This window comes from Trachypithecus francoisi, unplaced genomic scaffold (assembly GCF_009764315.1).
Source record: "Trachypithecus francoisi isolate TF-2019V2 unplaced genomic scaffold, Tfra_2.0 Contig01579, whole genome shotgun sequence".
NCBI lineage: Eukaryota > Metazoa > Chordata > Mammalia > Primates > Cercopithecidae > Trachypithecus > Trachypithecus francoisi.
Genome location: NW_022681442.1, coordinates 21,350,352 through 21,371,390, shown reverse-complemented (window position 1 = coordinate 21,371,390; position 21,039 = coordinate 21,350,352). Strand labels below are relative to the sequence as shown.

Genomic DNA, 21,039 nt, shown 5'->3' with positions numbered 1-21,039 from the left:
TTTTTTGGCAGACAGAGTCTCACTCTGTCACCCAGGCTGGAGTGCAGTGGCGTGATCTCAGCTCACGGCACCCTTCGCCTCCTGGGTTCAAGCGATTCTTATGCTTCGGCCTCCGAGTAGCTGGGACTATAAGCATGTACGACCACGCCCTGCTAATGTTTTGTATTTTTAGTAGAGATGGGGTTTCACCATGTTGCCAAGGCTTATCTTGAACTCCTGAGCTCAGGCAGTCCGCCTACTTTGACCTTCCAAAGTGCTGGGATTACAGGCATGAGCCACCGTGCCCAGCCCCTACTCAACGTTTTTTAACTTACTGTTCTGCACTTACATTATGAACAATGTATGTGTTATGACTACATCTAACTGCTTTGTTTCAGTTGTACAGTCACAGGGAAAGTCAAGTTTGCTAAGAGTTTATATTAATTAGTATCATATTTTTACTTATAAAACATTAAATACAGAACATTTAGTACCACAGTGGGTTGCTGTTACTATTTTGTTGTTGTTGTGGGGGTTTTTTCCCTTGGCTTTACGTTGGATTTTAAACTAAGGCTCAGTCCTAACTTTTACTAAACAACTACAGATTTATTGTTTCTTGGACTTTATGTTGAGGTTTAGAATTTAGTCTCATTTTAAAGATAACAGAAGTCATTTCAAAAGAACTAAAAGGAGGTTCAGAAATTGAAGAATGATATGGATCAATCTGACAATTCCGGCAATAGGCCAGAGAAGTAAGTAGGTTTCCGCATGTGTAGGTTTGATAGCCATGGAAGACTTCGTGCAAATTTTATTGCTACTTTTAGAATATTTACTATTTCCACTTTGTGTTAAATATTGTGATATAATATTTTCAGCCCCCTCCCCCCAAATAAAGGCAGTGATCTAATGGCTAGATATATCTCTAGGATATGATAGTCCTTTGAGCCATCTCATCTTTTTTGGCTAACTCCACCATGCCTGTCAAGATCTATAACCATGAGGAATTTCCTTATTTGTGAAGAACCTTTGGTAATCTGAGACAAATTATTAAACCTCAGTTGTTTTTTTTTTTTTTTTTTTTTGAGATGGAGTCTCGCTCTGTCGCCCAGGCTGGAGTGCAGTGGCCGGATCTCAGCTCACTGCAAGCTCCACCTCCCGGGTTTACGCCATTCTCCTGCCTCAGTCTCCCGAGTAGCTGGGACTACAGGCGCCCGCCACCTCGCCCGGCTAGTTTTTTGTATTTTTTTTAGTAGAGACGGGGTTTCACCTTGTTAGCCAGGATGGTCTCCATCTCCTGACCTCGTGATCCGCCCGTCTTGGCCTCCCAAAGTGCTGGGATTACAGGCTTGAGCCACCGCGCCCAGCCTAAACCTCAGTTTTTATACTACAAGACTACAGAAGCTAAAACAGCATGGTACTGGTTCAAAAACAGACACATAGACCAATGGAACAGGTTAGAGAACCCAGAAATAAAGCCACACACCTACAACCGTCTGATCTTTGACAGAGTCAACAATAACAAGCAATGGGGAAAGGATTCCCTATTCAATAAATGGTGCTGGGATAATTGACTAGCCATCATATGCAGAAGATTGAAACTGGACCCCTTCCTTTCACCATATACAAAATTCAACTCAAAATGGATCAAAGACTTACATGTGAGACCTAAAACTATAAACTCTAGGAGAAAACCTGGATTTCACGATGAAGTCTCCAAAAGCAATTGTGAAAAAGCAAAAACTAGTACGTCGTAATTAGACTTCTGCACGGCAAAGTAAACTGTCAACATAGAAAACAGACAGCCTGCAGAATGGTAGAAAATATTTACAAACTGTACATCCAAAACTATACATCTGGATATAATATCCAGAGTTTATAAGGAACTTAACCCAACAGGTAAACAACCCCGTAAAAAAATAGTCAAAGGACATGAACCTCCACTTCTCAGAAGACATACACACAGCCAACACTCATATGGAAAAATACTCAACATTGCTAATCATCAGGGAAGTGCAAATCAAAACCACAGGGAGATACCTTCTCATACCAGTCAGGATGACTGTTACTAAAATGTCAGAAAATAACAGATGTTGGCGAGGTTGTGGAGAAAAGGGAACACTTATACACTGCTGTGCAGCCAGCGCAAAGGTTTCTCACAGAATTTAAAACAGAACTACCATTCGACCCAGCCATTCCATTACTGGGTATATACCCAAAGGAATATAAATTATTCTACCAAAAAGACACAAGTACATTCATTGCAGCATTATCCACAATAGCAAAGACATGGAATCAACTACGTAGATATCCATAACAGTAGTCTGGATGAAGAAAATTTGGTACATATATACCACGGAATAATATGCAGCCGTTAAAAAAAAAAAAAAGGAATCGTGTCCTTTGCAGCAACGTTGATGCAGCTGGAGGCCATTACCCTAAGCATTATTAACACAGGAACCGAAAACCAAATACTGCATGTTCTCACCTGTAATGGTAACTAAACATTGAATACACATGGACACAAGGGTGGGAACAATAGACACTGGGCCTACTTGAATGGGGAGGGTAGGAGGAGGGTGAAGGTGAAGGTGGAAAAACTACCTATCGGGTCCTTTGCTCACTTACTTGGCTTATGAAATCATTTGTACACCAAACCCCAATGACATACAATTTACCCATGTAACAGAGCTGCTCGTGTACCCCCTGAACCTAACATAAAAGGTGTGGGGAAACAGTATGTTGTATACTTTAAATAACTACAATTTATTTTTAAAACTAAAAAAAAAATCCTCAGTTTTCTTATCTATAAAGTTGGGGATACTGGTCACCTTTTCATAGAGATGTGAAGGATTTTTCTTGGAGGTGGGGGGCACAGAGTCTTACTCTGTCACCCATGCTGGTGTGTAGTGGTGCAATCTTGGCTTATTGCAACCTCTACCTCCTGGGTTCAAGCAGTTCTCCTGCTCCAGCCTCTGGGTAGCTGGGATTGCAGACGCATGCCACCATGCCCGGCTAATTTTTGCATTTTTAATAGAGATGGGGTTTCACCATATTTGCCAGGCTGGTCTCCAACTCCTGACCTCAAGTGATCCGCCCACCTTGACTTCCCAAAGTGCTGGAATTACAGGCATGAGCCACCACACCTGGCCAGAGTTGTAAAGGATATTAAATGAGATAATCTGTGTAGAACATAGTACCTGGAATTCTGTGATTGCTTTAAAATGTTTCATTAAATTACTGATTTTGTAGTTTAGACACATTTATGTATACATGCATTTCTATTTAGTATCTATCTTAGAACAATTTTAATTACCACTCATTCAGTTGATGTTTTATACTTGTCTTAACTCTTTAGGTCCCAGCAGAGTCTTTTTCTGAGGTTTTCTTTGTTTCATAATAAAGCCCTCAATTCTTTTAGTATGATGCTAAATTAGCTTTAGAAACAAAAGTAAAACTTAAATACAATTTATTATTACCCAGAGCACAATCAATGTAATTTTGTCAATAGCTTCTAATTAAGACATAGCGGTCATCTGTCAGGTAAAGAGTTAGGACTTTCTAGATACTGATCAATAGCCAACATAGTCTCCTTCTCAGATGGACTTGAGCCAGTTTAACGGTCCTTACCTTGTGTGTAGTTCCTTTTTGTTTGGAACTCAAAGTTGTGTGGAATGTTCCATGATATTTTATTATACCATTCATCTGCCTGCCTCATCAACTTCTTGGTCTGCCCATCTCTTAATAGTCTTTGTCTTTATGCATCTTATTTATATGTTTTGGCAAAGATACCAAGTGTCTTTATGGCGTGTGGATGTGTGTATGTATGTATGAAAAATATAACGTTATATGAATATGGTCTTTCCCTCTATCTCAAAATCTTATTGTACTGTACTCGCCTATTTTTGAACAGTGGTTGACCACAGGTAACTGAAACTGCAGTTAAGGAGGGGAATACCATATTGATAAAATGTTAATGGGTACTTTTTAATATTTAATGATGTAGTTACTTAAAACTTGTCCCTTTGGTATTTAGGTCAAATAAACCACCATTATACAACTACCCCACTTGTACATCTATTTTTCTGTGCATGCTAGGCAAATGGACCATTAAGTCTATTACAAGCACTAGAGTTTTAGCCCTTCTTACATACATAAACATGGTGTGATAGGCCTGTTTCCTCTCTTAAATTTCATTGAAGGAGTAAACTTTGATTATGGGGCAATCTGGATGACATGGTAATGCTAATAAACATCATCATTATGATTTTATAATATGATATTTGAGCAATGTAACTTTAGAAAAGTCACTCAACACCACTGAGTATAGTTTCCTCTCTGTAAAAAGTAATCGTTGAATCTAGTCTGAAATATTTCAAGAGAAGCTCATATAAAATCAATAGCCTTTTAGGAATAAGATCCTAGTGCTTTGTGGGATAATTAAATTTTTCTCCATTTGCGCACTTAGTGCCATCTCAGTGCTGCTCAGTGCCATGCCATGTTCATTTGAGTTTTTTCTCCCATTTTTCTTCATTTTTATCTATGTCTGCTTCAAGTTTTCAGATCTGTCAATTTCCATGTCAGTTGTGTATAAAATTTTGGCTAGCATTTAAAAGTAGCTCATGTCTTTTGAACTTAAAATGAAGAAAATTTCACTAGTTGATCTAAGGATGGTAGCTTGTCATAGTTTGTGTAGGGTCTAAGTTGTTTTCTAGAACTTCAAATAACTTTACAATTTCATAGTAACTTTCATCAAGAAAAACTAAACTAGCATTTGTTGTTTTGCTTTTTAACCAAATATGCTGCTTTGAGGTCTTGGCATAGCTTTGATTATTCTTTTAAGTGTGAAACAATAGGTCTGGTACTTGAAAGTACAACCATCTCTTTGCTTATTCTAGAGAAAGCTGTTCAAACTGCCGAGAATTTTAAGTTTGGAAAGATTTTTTTATAAGTAGTAACTTCTTTTCAAAAGATTGTTTTTACTATTCCCAGCTTAGAAATAATGCAAACCAGATTTATTTGGAAGGAGTTGTGATATAGTAAAGGAACTTAATTCAGCCCCCATTTATGGAGCTCTCTCCCACGTGAGGACTTACAAGATAGTCCCCATTCCCAAGCTTACAAGGTGGTCAGTGGCTTCTCAGGTTGGATTTTTAAAATAACCATTTTATGGAGATAATTCACATACCATGCAATTTGCCCATATAAAGTATATAATTCAGTGGTTTTTAATATAGTCACAGAGTTGTACAGCTATCACCACAATAATTTTAGAACATGTTCATTTTCCTATAGCACTAGACAGCTACTAATCTGTTTTCTACCTCTATAGGTTTGCCTCTTCTAAACATTTCATATAAATGGAATCATACAATATGTGGTCCTTGGTGACTAGCCTCTTTCACTTACAATGTTTCAAGGTTCATACATGTCGAAGCACATGTCAGTATTCCATTTCCTTTTATTGCCATGTAATATTCCACTTTCTGGATTACCATATGACAAAATACTTTGTGTTTATCAGTTGATAGATGTTTGGGTTGTTTCTACTTTTTGCTATTAATGAAAAAATATGCTATAATTATATAATAGTCAAATACTGGAAATAACTAACCAGTCGTCTTTCAGTGGGCGAATGATTAAACAAATGATACAGCCATACCATAGAATAGCATTCAACAGTGAAAAGGAACAAATTATTGGTACGACAGCCTCTGTAAATCTTCAGTAAGTGACGCTGAGTGAAAAAAGCCAGTCCCCAAAGGTTTTCTATATTGCATATTTTCATTTGTATAATATTATTTTTTTTTTTTTTGAGACTGTTGTCCAGGCTGGAGTGCAGTGGCGCGATCTCGGCTCACTGCAACCTCCGCCTCCCGGGTCCACGCCATTCTCCTGCCTCAGCCTCCGGAATAGCTGGGACTACAGGCTATAATCCCAGTCAGTAATCCCAGCACTTTGGGAGGCCGAGACGGGCGGATCATGAGGTCAGGAGATCGAGACCATCCTGGCTAACACGGCGAAACCCCATCTCTACTAAAAAATAAAACTAGCCGGGCGAGGTGGCAGGCTCCTGTAGTCCCAGCTACTCGGGAGACTGAGGCAGGAGAATGGTGTAAACCCGGGCAGCGGAGCTTGCAGTGAGCTGAGATCTGGCCACTGCACTCCAGCCTGGATGACAGTGCGAGACTCTGTCTCCAAAAAAAAAAAAAATTCTTTGGTGAGGAAAGAACATGCTGTACTATAAAATTCAGGAGGGCCCTGAAAATTGTGGTATTAATATTTTCCTTTGTGTTGAGATTCGATTTGTTTTATGTTGGATTAATGTTTATGTATATGTTTTGGATTTTTGCTTTGTTTTGAAATCATTTCAGACTTACAAAAGAGTTAGCAAAAATAGTGAAAGAATTCCTGTTTGTCCTTTACCCAGATTCCCTAAATGATAATATCTTCCATAACCACGTTGTAATTATCAGTTTCAGGAAATTAACATTGATGTAAATACTATTATCAAATTTACAGATTCTATTTAAATTTCACCAGTTGTCTACTAATGTCCTTTTCCTGGTCTAGGATCTGATCCAAGATTACATGTTGCCTCTAATTGTCACGTCTTAGTCTCTTTTGTCTTTTTTAATCTGGAGCAGTTCCTTAGTCTTTCTTTTTCTTTCTTTTTTTTTTTTTTTTTTTTGAGACAGAGTCTCGCTCTGCTGGAGTGCAGTGGCACGATCTGGGCTCACTGCAAGCTCCGCCTCCCGGGTTCACGCCTTTCTCCTGCCTCAGCCTGCGGAGCTGGGACTACAGGCGCCCGCCACCACGCCCAGCTAATTTTTTTTGTATTTTTAGTAGAGACGGGGTTTCACTGTGTTAGCCAGGATGGTCTCGATCTCCTGACCTCATGATCCGCCCGCCTTGGCCTCCCAAAGTGCTGGGATTACAGGCGTGAGCCACCGCGCCCAGCCTTGACATGATTGAAGAGTACTGGCCAGTTTTGTAGAATGATCCTCAATTTAAGGCGCAGTCAATTGATTTGATTCAGAGTAACATAGTCTTCTGCAGTTCTGCTTTGAAATGGTTGAATATACTGAAACATTGCAGAAATATTCTTACCTGTGAATAATAATCCTAGGGGTTAGATGGTTGAGGGACTGGATAGAAATGTAATCATTGGCAGTATCTTTAAGTGGCTCTGTGTTTACAGTATCTGTTTTATAGGTGCTTATTTTCAAAAATCCTCCCCCAAAAATGTGCTTTTAGATATATAATTCACAGAGTCATAAACAGTCCTTTGTAATATCCTCAGAGAGCTTGAAAATGTTTTTATCTTTCTGCAGTGCTGACATTGATGTGTTTTAAATGGGTAGACATTGTGCTATTTGCAAAGCCTTCTATCTAAACTAAGCAGATAATTGTAACATTTTATCTGTGACTGGCTAAAGTTCTTTTAACACCCATATTTCTTAAAGCAAATTGTAAACTACTTTTGCATGAATACAGTTTTTTTTTTTTTTTTTTTTTTGAGATGGAGTCTCACTCTGTCACCCAGGCTGGAGTGCAATGGCATGATCTCAGCTCACTGCAACCTCCGCCTCCCGGGTTCAAGCGATTCTCCTATCTCGCCTCAGCCTCCCAAGTAGCTGAGATTACAGGCACCTGCCACCACGCCCGACTAATTTTTTGTATTTTTAGTAAATGCGGTCTTTCACTATGTTGGCCATGCTGGTCTCGCACTCCTGACCTCGTGATCTGCCCGCCTTGGCCTCTCACAGTGCTGGGATTATGGGCATGAGCCACTGTGCCCAACCTGAATACAGAAACTTTTTTGCCTCACCCATCGCCCAGACTGGAATGCAGTGGTGTGATCATGGCTCACTGCAGCCTCAACCTCCTGGGCTCAAAGGAATCCTCCCACCTCCACCTGCTGAGTAGCTAGGACTATAGGACTACAGGTGCCTGCCAATGCATATGGCTTTTTTTTTTTTTTAATTTGTTTTGTAGAGACAGAGTTTCACTATGTTGCCCAGGCTGATCTGGAACTCCTGGGCTCAAGTGATCCTCCCACCTCAGTCTCCCAAAATGCTGGGATTATAAGCATGAGCCACCATGCCCAGCCTAAACTCTATTTAAAAAAAAAAAATTGCAAAAATGAGATTTACTGTAAGAGTACTATTTTTAAAATATTAACACGTAAAGAAATATGTAATAAGCTACAATATTTCTTCAAAAAAATCAGTCTTACTCTCTAGCATATATTCATTTCTCAATTAGCATTTCCTACCCCTTCTCCCTTCCGTTTCCTACCTGACCATAACTTCTAGGGCATTGTTTTTCAAGCTGTGGGTCACAACCCATTAGTGGATCATGAATCAATTTGACTAGCGTTTATTAAAATGAAATAGATTAAAATACAAAATATCAAATGTACCACGTAGTAAGGAGAAGTATGTCATTAATTTATTTCAGTTATGTATCTTATATATTTGTATGTGAATACAATATCAAATGTTTGAAAGCCACCATTCTAGAGTGTTTCATCTATTTGTATCTTGAACCTAATGTTTTTTAAACATGCATGTTGAATAGTTGTTGCATAAATATTTGCATAAAATTTTTAAAACTAGAATTTTGTATATACATGATACTTTCTTTTTTTGTTTTTTAAATCAGTGTTGACCAGGTTGGCTTCAAATGTGTAGCCTCGCCTCCCAGAGTGCCAGGGCAACCGTCCTGGGCCACCGCGGCTCCCAACATGATACTTTGTTTCTAATCTGCATGGCCAAAGGCTACATCAGAGGGAAACCCTTAGTGTTCACAAGTTTTATAACTACTTTTTAAAAATTTGTTCTTTGAAGCATTTTCAAAGAATGTTATTGAAGACCATTTTTTTCCCTAATGTAATTCATACTGGTTTATACTAGTTCCTATTACTCTGAAATACTTAGAAAGTATGCCTTTGCATATGTGGTATTAAAAATAAGAGTTGGGGGCTAGGCACAGAAGCTCATGCCCTGTAATCTTACCACTTTGGGAGGCCAAGGCAGGAGGATCACTTCAGCCCAGCTGGGCACAGTGGCTCATGCCTGTAATCCCAACACTTTGGGAGGCCGAAGTGGGCAGATCACGAGGTCAGGAGTTCGAGAGCAGCATGGTCAATATGGTGAAACTCCGTCTCTACTAAAAAAATTTCAAAAATTAGCTGGGCATGGTGGCACACACCTATAGCCCCAACTACTCGGGAAGCTGAGGCAGGAGAATCTCTGGAACCCGGGAGGGACAGGTTGCAGTGAGCAGAGATCACATCACTGCACTCCAGCCTGGATGACAGAGTGAGACTCCATCTCAAAAAAAAACACACACACACACACACACACACACAGTTGATGACATTAACATGATTGAACCATAAGTTTCTGTTAGCTCTGAAAGTATCAATTTCCAATCAAGTGTTATAATCTAAGATCTTTTTATAAGAATAAAAAATTGTTCTAATATTTTTGAGAAGCTACTTTTTAAAGTTGCACCTGTTACTCTGAGGGCAAAATGTAAAAGTTCTGCTTGACCCATGTAAATTTTGAATTTAATGAATTTATCATGAATGTCCTTCTTTGTGTTTATTAATGCAGATAACAAGAGTAATCCACAGACTTAAAACATGAGCTCAGATGCCAGTCAAGGCGTGATTACCACTCCCCCTCCTCCCAGCATTCCTCACAAAGAGAGATATTTTGACCGCATCAATGAAAATGACCCAGAATACATTAGAGAGAGGAACATGTCTCCTGATCTACGACAAGACTTCAACATGATGGAGCAGAGGAAACGAGTTACTCAGATCCTGCAAAGTCCTGTGAGTTGAATTAGAAGGCTGTAATTTTTCTCCCTCTTTAGAAATATTATATAATAAGGTAGAAGGTTTCTTAAACTACCCTCAGGTTAAAAGAGGGGTGGAGGAGAGTGGCGACCAGTTGCTTCCAGTCTTTCAAAGGAGAAATGGACATCTAATTTGTGTATTTGATTTGCAGAGCCTTAACGACAAACTAGTATTGTGTTTGGTGGTTTAAATTTTGTGTTTTCTGGGTATAGCACTTTATTAAAGGAGGATAAACGATTTTACTTAATTCAGGGACACCCAATTCAGACTGAATATGTAAAGAGAAGAAAGGCATGACTCAAGTCATATGAACCAATAACTAAGTTAGGTATATCCCATGCACTATTTTCTTCTTCCTTTGGGTACCTTGATGCTCAGAGCAGCATAAGACTTAAGGTTTTTGAGGAAGTCTGTGATTTGGCAGCCTAATATTACATATGCCTACTGCAGGCACATGTGCATACACACTAAATTAACTAAATTAAAAGTGGATTATAGGCCAGGCTCAGTGGCTCACATGTGTAATCCCAGCACTTTGGGAAGCCAAGGCAGGAGGATCACTTGAGCACAGGAGTTTGAAACCAGCCTAGGCAGTATAGTGAATCCTTCTCTTTAAAAAAAATTTAAAAATTAACTGGGTGTAGTGGTGTGCACATGTAGTCCCAGCTACTCCTGGGAGGCTGAGGCAGGAAGATCACTTGAGCCCAAAAGGTCAAGGCTGCAGTTAGCCGTGATCATGCCACTGCATTCCGGCCTGGGCAACAGAGTGAGACCTTGTCTCAAAAAAAAAAAAAAAAATTCAACTCAAGCCGAAAATCCTCTCTGCACAGCAATACTCAGACTTTGTGAATCATATTCAAGTGATCTGTTTTCTTACAAAACCTTAGTGGAAATGTATTAATACATGATGGAAAATGAGAGAACAGCTTGATTTGAAATGCAAAATGAATTCGTAACTTTATGCATAATGAAGATCATGCACCCCTAAGACAGAGTTCAGCACACAGACACATGATGCCTAGGTTAGGGCTATATTAGGTTTCCAACTTGGGTGTCAAAGTTAGTACCAAGGCATAGAGCTGCCTGAAGTAGCCCTGGTAAATCATTTTTCTTATGTCCTTGTGAATTTAATCATAGAGGTGAGCCCAGAACCAAAGGGGAATTCAACTCTGAGTAATTAATTCTTTCATATCAGTGGTCTTGGTGAAAGCATAGAAGTACAAGTTATAAGAACAATGTAAGCTTTGAGTAATTTTATTTTTTTATAGTACCCACTTTAAAGAAACTCTTTCCAAATGGAAAGATTCATCAGAAAAGTCATGATGAGAGAGTAAATGTTCAGTGCCTTACTTTATGCAGACTTGAGTGTCTAGGTTTATAAAGACTTGAAGAGCACATTAATTATTTAGATCAAAATAGATTTGTTTCCTTTTCTAAAGAAACCCCATTTTTAAGAACTACCTTACTAGACCGGAAATGGTGGCTCATGCCTGTTGTAATCCCAGCACTTTAGGATGCCAAGATGAGAGGATTGTTTGAGACGAGCCTGGGCAACGTAGTGAGACCCGGTCTCTGCACGAAATTAAAAAATTAGTTGATTGTGGTGGTGTGAGTCTGTAGTCTCATACTTAGGAGGTGAAAGGATTACTTGAGCCCAGTAGATCAAGGCTACAATGAGCTGTGATCACACCACGGCACTCCAGCCTGGGTGACAGAGCAAGACTCTGTCTCAAAAAATTTTTTTAAAGAACTTAACAACCAAAGGATTGTAAAATGATTGTAGTAACAGATAGCATATAGTAACTGAAAGAATGAAGTGAAGTTTCAGTTTTGGTTAAGGTTGTTAAATATTGAGATTTCTTTAGGAAGTATCTGAAAGAGGACCACTGAATTCTAACTGTAGAGTTTAAATGAAAAGTACTAAACTCCATTTTTATGCCAGGGTTTTTGTCTTATAGTTTACCCATTAAACTAAAGGTGCATAATGTTAAGTAGATTAATTTTTTATACTTAGTATTTCTATCTGTAAATTGACTTAAAAGTAACAATTTTACTTATGCCTTGGGGAACTTAATGAAATACTGTGAAAGGGCAAACACATAGTTTATCATTTCCTTATTCACTTAACAAGAGTGATCATTTTCTGCCCAGAGAGGAACAAAGAAGGCTGAGATTTAAAAGAATTAAAAGTTGATATTTTTTTTCCTGGATCTTGGCTAATGAATTTAAAATCTTCTTTGTGAAAGACTTAGGAAAGTGTATACATTTTGTCTTCCTGCCATATTTTAGGACAGTGGCTTTTAAGTTTCTTTTAATGCAACAGAAACTTCACCAAGGGAAATGATGCTTGGTGGCTTGTATTAGTTATCTACTGCTAAAATAACAGATTATTCCAGAATTTAGCAGCTTAAAACAAGCATTCATTATCTCACCATTTCTGTGGGTCAGAAGTTTAGGAGCAGTTTAGCTGGCTCAAGCTCTCTGATGAAGTTGCAGTCAATATGTTAGCCAGGGCTGCTGTCATTTGAAGGCTTTACTGGGGCTGGAGTATCCACTCTGAAGATGGATCACTCACATGCTGTTGGCAAAAGGCCACCATTCCTTGCCACGTGGACCTTTTCTAAAGCTGCTTGAATGTTCTTCCCCAGAGCAAGGATCCAAGAGAGAGCAGCCTGCAGTGCTGCTTTAGAACTAATCTCAGACATCACACACTATCAGTTCTACCATATATATTAGTTAGAAGTGAGTCATTTAATTCTCCCCATGCTCCAGGGGAGAGAAATTAAACTCCATCTTTTGAGGAGAGAATTGTCTACTCTCTGGTTACTATTTAGAGACAGGGTCTTACTGTGTTGCTCAGGCTAGTGCACAGTGGCTGTTAACAGGCATAATCATAGCACACAAAATCCTGTGCTCAAGCGATCCTCTTGCCTCACTCAGCCTCTTGAGTAGCTGGGACTACAGGTATGTGCCACCATGCCTGGCAGGTCACAATTTATTTTAAAGGAGCCGCAGTCCTTCCGCTACAATTTATTTTTCTTCCTCCTACATGCAAAATACACTCATCTTCTCCTAGCACCTCCTAAAAAGTCTTATACCACTCCAACATTAGCTTGAATGCAGAATCTCATCTAAATGTGGTCCAGCTGCAGATGATCCTCCTCAGGGTGTAGAACCTTAAGTACAGGTCCTGTCAATCTATTGATCTGTGAAATAAAGATTCATGTTGTCTGCTCCCCAGTGGCAGGAGAGGGTATAAGATAGCTGCTGTAGGCCGGAGTGGTGGCTCAAGCCTGTAATCCCAGCACTTTGGGAGGCCGAGACAGGCGGATCACGAGGTCAGGAGATCGAGACCATCCTGGCTAACACGGTGAAACCCCGTCTCTACTAAAAAATACAAAAAAAACTAGCCGAGCGAGGTGATGGGCGCCTGTAGTCCCAGCTACTTGGGAGGCTGAGGCAGGAGAATGGCGTGAACCCGGGAGGCAGAGCTTGCAGTGAGCTGAAATCCGGCCACTGCACTCCAGCCTGGGCGACAGAGCGAGACTCCGCCTCAAAAAAAAAAAAAAAAAAAAAGATAGCTACTATAGACGTTCCTCTTCAAAAAGGAGAAAATTGAGAGATACAAAGGAGTCACTGGTCCAAAGCAATTGTAAATCCATCTGGACAAATGTTTGGAAGTTTTTTGGTTAGGACTCAGTCCTGCTGTTTACCAGGACTGAACCTCCCTGGTGGTTGGCTCTGCCCACTAGGTTCTTGGTTCCACTGTCTAAATCATCCTCCTTTTTCTTGAAAGGTAGCCTGTGTTTGCCACTTTGTGTTTTTCTTAATCTGCTTTCTTCTTACAGAAGTTTTAGGGGTCCAAAGGCTCCTTTTCCTTTTATACTGTCTTTGTTCCTTTCAGCCCAAGCTTACAGTGTTTCTGCTGATATAATTCTTTTAAAAATTTTGTGAGTCTCCTGTAAATATTGGGATTCACTCTGTTAGACAAAATCCATAACCAATAAAGATTAAAATCAGATTTGACTAATTCATGTTTGTAAGCGACAGATTTGTACACCTTCTATTTAAAATTCTCGGTTAATTTAGGTAGAAGGGAAATCAGGAGAGAAATTAATAAAAGCAAAGTATAATACTTTTTTATTAAGCACTTACTATGTGCCAAGCACCTATTATGTGTCTTTAATCCTCAAAGCAATTCAGTTAAAGAAGTATTAAGATGCCTAGTTACAGATGCATAACCTGAAACTTAGAGACATTAAATAACTTGCTGAAGTTTTACAGCTTAGTTAAATGATGTGGTCAGAATTTAAACTCTAAAGCTCACACCTGTAATCACTAGGCTGTACAACTTATAGCATTCAATGACAAAGAACAAATTCTGCCTGTATGTTTTTATATTGTCTTACTTATCTTCAAAGCCTGATGCTCAAGTTAATTCAACACAACCTAGAAGAGTTTGTAATCACAAGACATTTTGATGTAAATGTAAATTTGGATGACAAAAATCACCCATTTTTGCCTTGAGCTGAGAAAATAACAATTTTTCTTATTCTGGCCCTCAGGTATTACTTATTTCTAGGAATTTCACAACCTTTTTTATCATATTTAATTTTTTAAATAAAATATTTATCTTAGAAATCAAATACCACTTGGTAAATTAATTTGGCTTAAAATTTTGTTGCAGTAGAGAAAATCCACAAGTTCTCTTTGTCTGCTGTACTCGTATATAATGTCTGTGGAGACCTTAAGTTGTAATTTACCCCCTTTTCTCAAAACGAAGTGTCCAGGACAAACTCTTGGAATTAAGTGATGCCTTTTCAAAGTTAAAGAAGCATATAAGTTGAAAAACTAAGCAATAGCACATTGAACACAAGAGATAGTTATTAAATTCTGAATGCATGGATAAACGGATAGTGAATAGCTGGGTGGGCTTTGAAACATTAAACATTTGAATATTGTCCAGTAGTCTCCTACTGAACTTGACTGCTTAATAAGGAAAACAGTTGCTGGGCTTCGTAAGCCTTACCACCATGAGAAGCAGTTTAGACTGGTTGACACAAATGTGCAGTGTTATTCTGAAAAATAACAGGAGTGTATGTGGTGGTAGCCTGGGCACATGACATACTAATAGTTTGTAATAACAGGGCAATGCATACTGCTGCAAGCTTATTTTGATGCAAGGAGAAACATCAAAGCCATATACATTTTAGGATATCACTGCAAGTAAGGCCTGAATGTTAACAGTGTTCCTTAATTCAAATAATTGGTCAAAAGTCACCATGATCTATGGTCAGTTGAGAAGTTTAAGATGCAAATATTCTTAACTTTATTTACATTTCTGTTGTACACAGCTTCAAGAAAAATATTCTAACCTTTAACTTCATGTTAATTAAGACTTAGATATAGGAGAAAGACCATCCAGAAGAAAATATGGTTTATTTGTTTTTTCTCCTTTCAGCAGCGCCAGTGGTATTCTATTTCCAAATGAGTACATTTCTTAATGGAGAAATTCTAAGTAAGTTTGTTATGCTCCTAATCCTGCTTTAGGAGAGATCTAATAACATAATTATAGGGTGCCTTGGGAGCAGCAAATCTGTAAATCTTTTTTTTTTTTTTTTTTTTACTGTTTGCCCCAATTTTCCTCTCTAGTAATTTTGAGGTAAAACATCCAGATGTGGATATTTAAAATTCATCTCTGATGTCTCCAATATTTATCAGTGTTATTATCTGAGTGTAAGTTAGACATTACTGATAAATCAGCCAACATGGAGTTTTTTTGTTTTTTTTTAGCATTAATTGAAATAATTTTATCAGGTGAGGTTTTCTTAAAAACTCAAATTAGTTCTCTTTTCTGTGACTTAAATATTTTATCTCCTGCCACTTTCTCCTGAAAGTTCTGACCTCAGATACAGAGCCTTAAAATGTGACACCTCAAGTGAATTCTACTTTTGGATTATAGTATTCCGGAATATATGAGTACTTAAAGTGTATGCTTAGCCTACATGAATCTCAAATCTCTGAATATTTGACATTTTTAGAAGTTCATTTTTGTCCATACTTTATTAATTCAAAGTTTATAGCCTCACTCCCTTGACATTGATAGAGGTATAAAATAAAAGGGTGTGAGATTCAGATAAGGCTTTTGAGGCACCCTGTCTCTAACTTAAACATTTTGCTTTTCACCTAGTGATTTTTTTCCCATACTTTTTGGACCCATGTTTGAAGAGCTGTTCAAACTATAATGTTCTGGGGGCAAATTAAGTTTTCAAGTAGAATTTTGTTTGAGTTGAAGAATTAAATGGCTTTTTAAAAGTTTATAACATTCAATGATGATGAATTTCTTATTTAAAGAAAATAAATCTTACCTAGTAGATTATGGGCAGGCCTAATTACGCAGGAGGGATTTCTCATTCAAGTAACAGACTGATAAGACTGTCTTCTAGCTAATAACCTATGAAATGGATCTTTGCTACCTTAACTGAGTCCAGATTGAGATCAAATTCTTCACTTTCTTTGTATCTAGGAAAATGAAAAGAAACTCTAACTTAGTATTAATTGAGCACTGAACTACACACTCAGGGAGAATCTAGAAATGTGAAAGACACAGTTTCAGTCCTCAGATAATATGGTATAGCAGAGTAGGAAAATAGTTAAACAATCACAGTCATACAATAGGTACCCTAAGTATAGTATGGGGAGGCATTCACAGTGAAGTGCAGAAGAGAAGAAATACAGAGATTCCTCCTAACTTGGATGATTAGGTAACTTCAAGGAGAAGGTAGCATTTATGATGTGTTGAATAAAGGAAAGAATTCATTAGGAAGAAGAACGGTGGAAGTCAATACTTCCATTGGACGAAGTAGATCCAACAGGGCTCGAGAAGTGCAAGTTGTGATCAGAGAATGCTGCATTAACCTCACAGGCTAAAGCGTGAGGTAGTAATGGCGAAAAAATTACATAGCAGCAGACTATGGAAATTTTGCAGTACCAAGCCATTTTGACCTAGGTTAGGAGTCGGTACATTTTCTCGTCATTGCCCATTTTGTTTACACAATTTTTTTTTTTTTTTTTTTTTTTGAGACGGAGTCTCGCTCTGTCGCCCGGGCTGGAGTGCAGTGGCCGGTTCTCAGCTCACTGCAAGCTCCGCCTCCCGGGTTCATGCCATTCTCCTGCCTCAGCCTCCTAGTAGCTGGGACTACAGGCGCCCGCCACCTTGCCCGGCTAGATTTTTGTATTTTTTAGTAGAGACGGGGTTTCACCGTGTTAGCCAGGATGGTCTCGATCTCCTGACCTCGTGATCCGCCCGTCTCGGCCTCCCAAAGTGCTGGGATTACAGGCTTGAGCCACCGCGCCCGGCCCTTGAAGGTCTTGAATCTGTCACCCTGATGGCATTCTGGTTTATTCATCTTCACAAAATTTAACAACTACCACTACCTCCTCTTCTATGCTCTTCTGTATCTGAGAAAGAAGACAGTTTATGCCATGGTTTTGTGTATATGTTGTTTGATCTTCTAACCCAACTCTTCTTTAGTGGAAACTCCAGGGAGCTGTTGGCTAATCTGACAAGCACAGTATGTGGCCTCACCACCGTGATTAGAAATTAAGTTTCTCATTATGCTTTGATGAATTCTTAGCTACAAGAAGGCAAGTACTTAACCTGGTATTCCAGGATCACCATAATCTGCCACTATATATATGTATTTTTGCTTTATCTACCATTGCAATCTAATGCTCTAATCTAGCCTAAGAGGTTTACTCAACATTTCAGATCACAGCATGCCTGCTACCTTATTCGTTGTATTTGGTTTCAGAGATACAGCCCAACTCTGATTAAAATTAGGAAAAGATCCTGTGCCCAGTTGAGGGTTCCAGATTTGAATCTTTATTCCATTTACTTATTAGCTTTGTAACCTCGAGCAAGTCATTGCCTATCTCAGGGCTTTGTGGTGAGACTCAAATGAGTCAACTATAAAGGATTACTAACGTTGAACTTTAGTAAAAATATGATTACCAATCTCAAAGATAAATAAAATTTTATCTTAATATTTTAATGAAAGCTCAATAAATTTACTGATAAATTTTAAAAAATCAGCTGAAATTAGTAATTATATTAGTCATTTTTTATATTAGTCTTATATTAGTAATTTTTACACTTACTGTTTTATGACTTAGATAATTATCTGAACAATATTTCAGAAACATTTGAAACATGTAAAAATGAGTTATAAATGTTCATGACAACATATTAAACCTTTTTTGCACTGGAAGAATTCTTACCTGTTGAAGCACTGTGAACTGTAAAAAAGGCTGGGGAGATTTCATATACTTTGAAAAAAAAAAATTTTTTTTTTTTAAACCTATACTGCGTAGAAGCTATTCGTCAGCTTTAAAGGAGACATTCGTATTTTCCCTCTTATTTTTAATTTGATTTCAGAAGGGCTTATATGTCCCTCTATGACACCATAGCTATCCCAAAGGTTTTAGAATGGTACTCACGTATTGTGGGACATATGGTAATGAAGAAAGCATTTCACTAATGTAAAAAGAGCATTGGACCTGTGTCCTTGCCTCTCTCGTTTACTAGCTGTATGTCCATGAACAAGTTTTCAGCCTTTTGTTTTTAACTTTTTCATACCACCCAGTAGAAATTTCTCACCAGTTTTATAAATAGTTGTGATTCTCTTGACACTTGGTTGATTTTTTTTTTTAATCTAAAAACCATTGTGAATCAGTACACTGTGCAGGCTATCTTAATTCATGTTGGCTGCCAGAGTTGAGATAAAATTTGTTCCATCTCTAGCAAATGCATACAATTTTATGGCATTCACCTCGTATCTTAACCTCATTCCTGGCTCCATCTACCCTCCTTATGCTTATTTTCTCTTCAGCTTTATTTTTCTTACCTATATGTACTTTTGTAGCATTTTCATCTATGGAAGTTGCCTTAAATTTTTCCTGGAAGAAAGGTGCAAGACATTTAATAAAATAGGTAATGCCTACTTTTCAAAGCTATTGTAATATATATAATGAGTGATACACATAGTAGGTATCATTAATTTTGGGTTTTTAAAACTGAATCAAAGAATATTGGTTATAACTACTTTGAACTGAGAAAAATTTAAATAGTTTAGTTTTGAAGGGAAGATAGAGTTCCAGAAGAGCACATTGGCCCGTTGCCATGTATCCAGAAGTTTTCTGTATTTTAAAGATAAATGAGGATATCTGGAAGATTTTTTGCCTTTGAGCCTTAAGCATGGTAAAATAGTTGTTACTTATCTGTATGAAGGTGTCCATCTATCTTGTATACAGCTCTCAGCCATCTTATCTTCACAGGGTCTTGGATGAACAAGAAAACTCCCTAATGGAGTTTTCTGATAAATGAAGTATGTCTTTGTAGAGGATATTTTACAGGACAGTTTTTCTGATTTAAATTGTATATTTAAATGAACTAGATACAGTCAGTAGAACCAGATGTTTTTCAGCTTATGTTATGTGAATGATTTATACTTAACAAGCCTTGAATTTGTAAAAAGAAAAGCCATATTTAACTTGCGTAAACTGCTCCGTGAACTTAGGATTCAAATGTGGTCACAATGAGTATTTTTAAAAATTAATCACTCAAATATCCACTTGCCTTATTAGCAGAAAGTACACCATCTTTCTCTTGGAATTTCTGCTTTTCTTTGAATTCTTCTAGAACTTTAGTGACTTACACTGACTAGGTTCATCAGTGGCCTCCGTATCCAAGATGGGTGTGGGTCGTGTATCCATGCATCTGTATATATGTATGTGAGGGAGACACACTAGAGTCTGTTCAGCCCACCACTGCCATTGTACTTCCCCTCCCCATGATAGAATGTTGAAAACCAGTCTTAAACTGTTCAACAGGAGCTATAGGTTCACTGTTGACCCAGATGCTTGTGCAGGCCACCACAGTGCATCAGGGAAGGATCTTCCTGTGCTAAGCTCAGTTAGGATGTTCCATGGTCCCTTATGGTTGAGCACCCAATATTACAACTATTAGCACCCAGCTCTTAGAGTTCACATCATGGAAACCTCTCAATTATTGTTCTAAGTGCACTGCAAACACTGAATCAGAACTGGTCCTAACATCTACCACCTCATATCTTTAGAACCACATTTCCCCTTACCACCATGAGTTCCTATGCTATTATTTTTTTTAAAAAAGTTCCTGGCCGAACATGGTGGCTCACACCTGTAATCCCACCACTTTGGGCAGCCAAGACGGGTGGATCACTTGAGGACAGGAGTTTGAGACCAACCTCACCAACATGGTGAAACCCCATCTCTACTAAAAATACAAAAATTAGCCGGGCATGGTGGTGCACACCTATAATCCCAGCTACTTGGGAGGCTGAGATAGAAGAATCACTTGAACCCGGGAGGTGGAGGTTGCAGTGAGCTGAGATTATGCCACTGCACTCCAATCTGCGCAACACAGCGAGGAAAAAAAAAAAGTTTCCTAGACCTCTGGGAAACTCTCCCTCTCAGAAAGGCTCTATCTAAGCAGAGACTCCAGGAGATTTTATTCCTACCCTCATGAGGCAGACCACTGTCAGTGACTCAAAAGAGATTCACTCTTCTAAAGGAGGTTTTTTCAGTTATCTCCCAGGTATTCGTACCTACCCTTCTTGGAGGTAGCGATTCCAGAATAATTTTCTGCCTTCTCCCTCTTAGGCAAAGTGGGGGAAATGGAACTTAATTTCTGGCAGGGCATCCTGCTACATAAGTAGCTGATCTCAAATGGAAGAGCAAGGGTTAAGTGACTTACGTTGCAAGAGCCTTCATCTTTAAAATGAAGTAGACATGAGCAAGAGAACAAATGACAAACTTATTAAAATAAGTGTCAGTTGGGTTTGATGGAAAGTCAGAACCAACTATTTGTGATGCGAAGGACTGGGAGAAGTTTCACATGATGAACCATATTAGTAACTTGAGGATTACTGGAATAGGGGCGTTCTCTTAATGTTCAGGATTTTGATCCGTATAAATACTGTTTCTGCCATTACCTCACCCCAACTCACCCCCAAAAAGATACAAAAACTCCAGAATAGGAACATATGGAACCCAAAGTTCCATTAAAAAACTGCCGTATATCACAGTGTTGCAGAAGAGTAATTAGAACTCAACTCATTAATTTGTTTTCAGAGTTTATGGAGCTAAGGAAT

General features: G+C 38.4%; 1 protein-coding gene across 11 annotated transcripts in view; it reads left to right on the top strand.

Annotated features, from left to right (window-relative positions):
- Positions 1–21,039, top strand: part of ADD3 (adducin 3) — a 126,995-nt gene that overhangs the window by 84,223 nt on the left and 21,733 nt on the right. For all 11 annotated transcript variants that reach the window (XM_033183236.1, XM_033183296.1, XM_033183228.1 and 8 more), the window contains one exon: positions 9,600–9,823. In XM_033183236.1, the coding sequence (XP_033039127.1) occupies positions 9,629–9,823 (195 nt within the window). In that variant the 5' untranslated portion in view covers positions 9,600–9,628. The remainder of the gene's footprint in view (positions 1–9,599; positions 9,824–21,039) is intronic.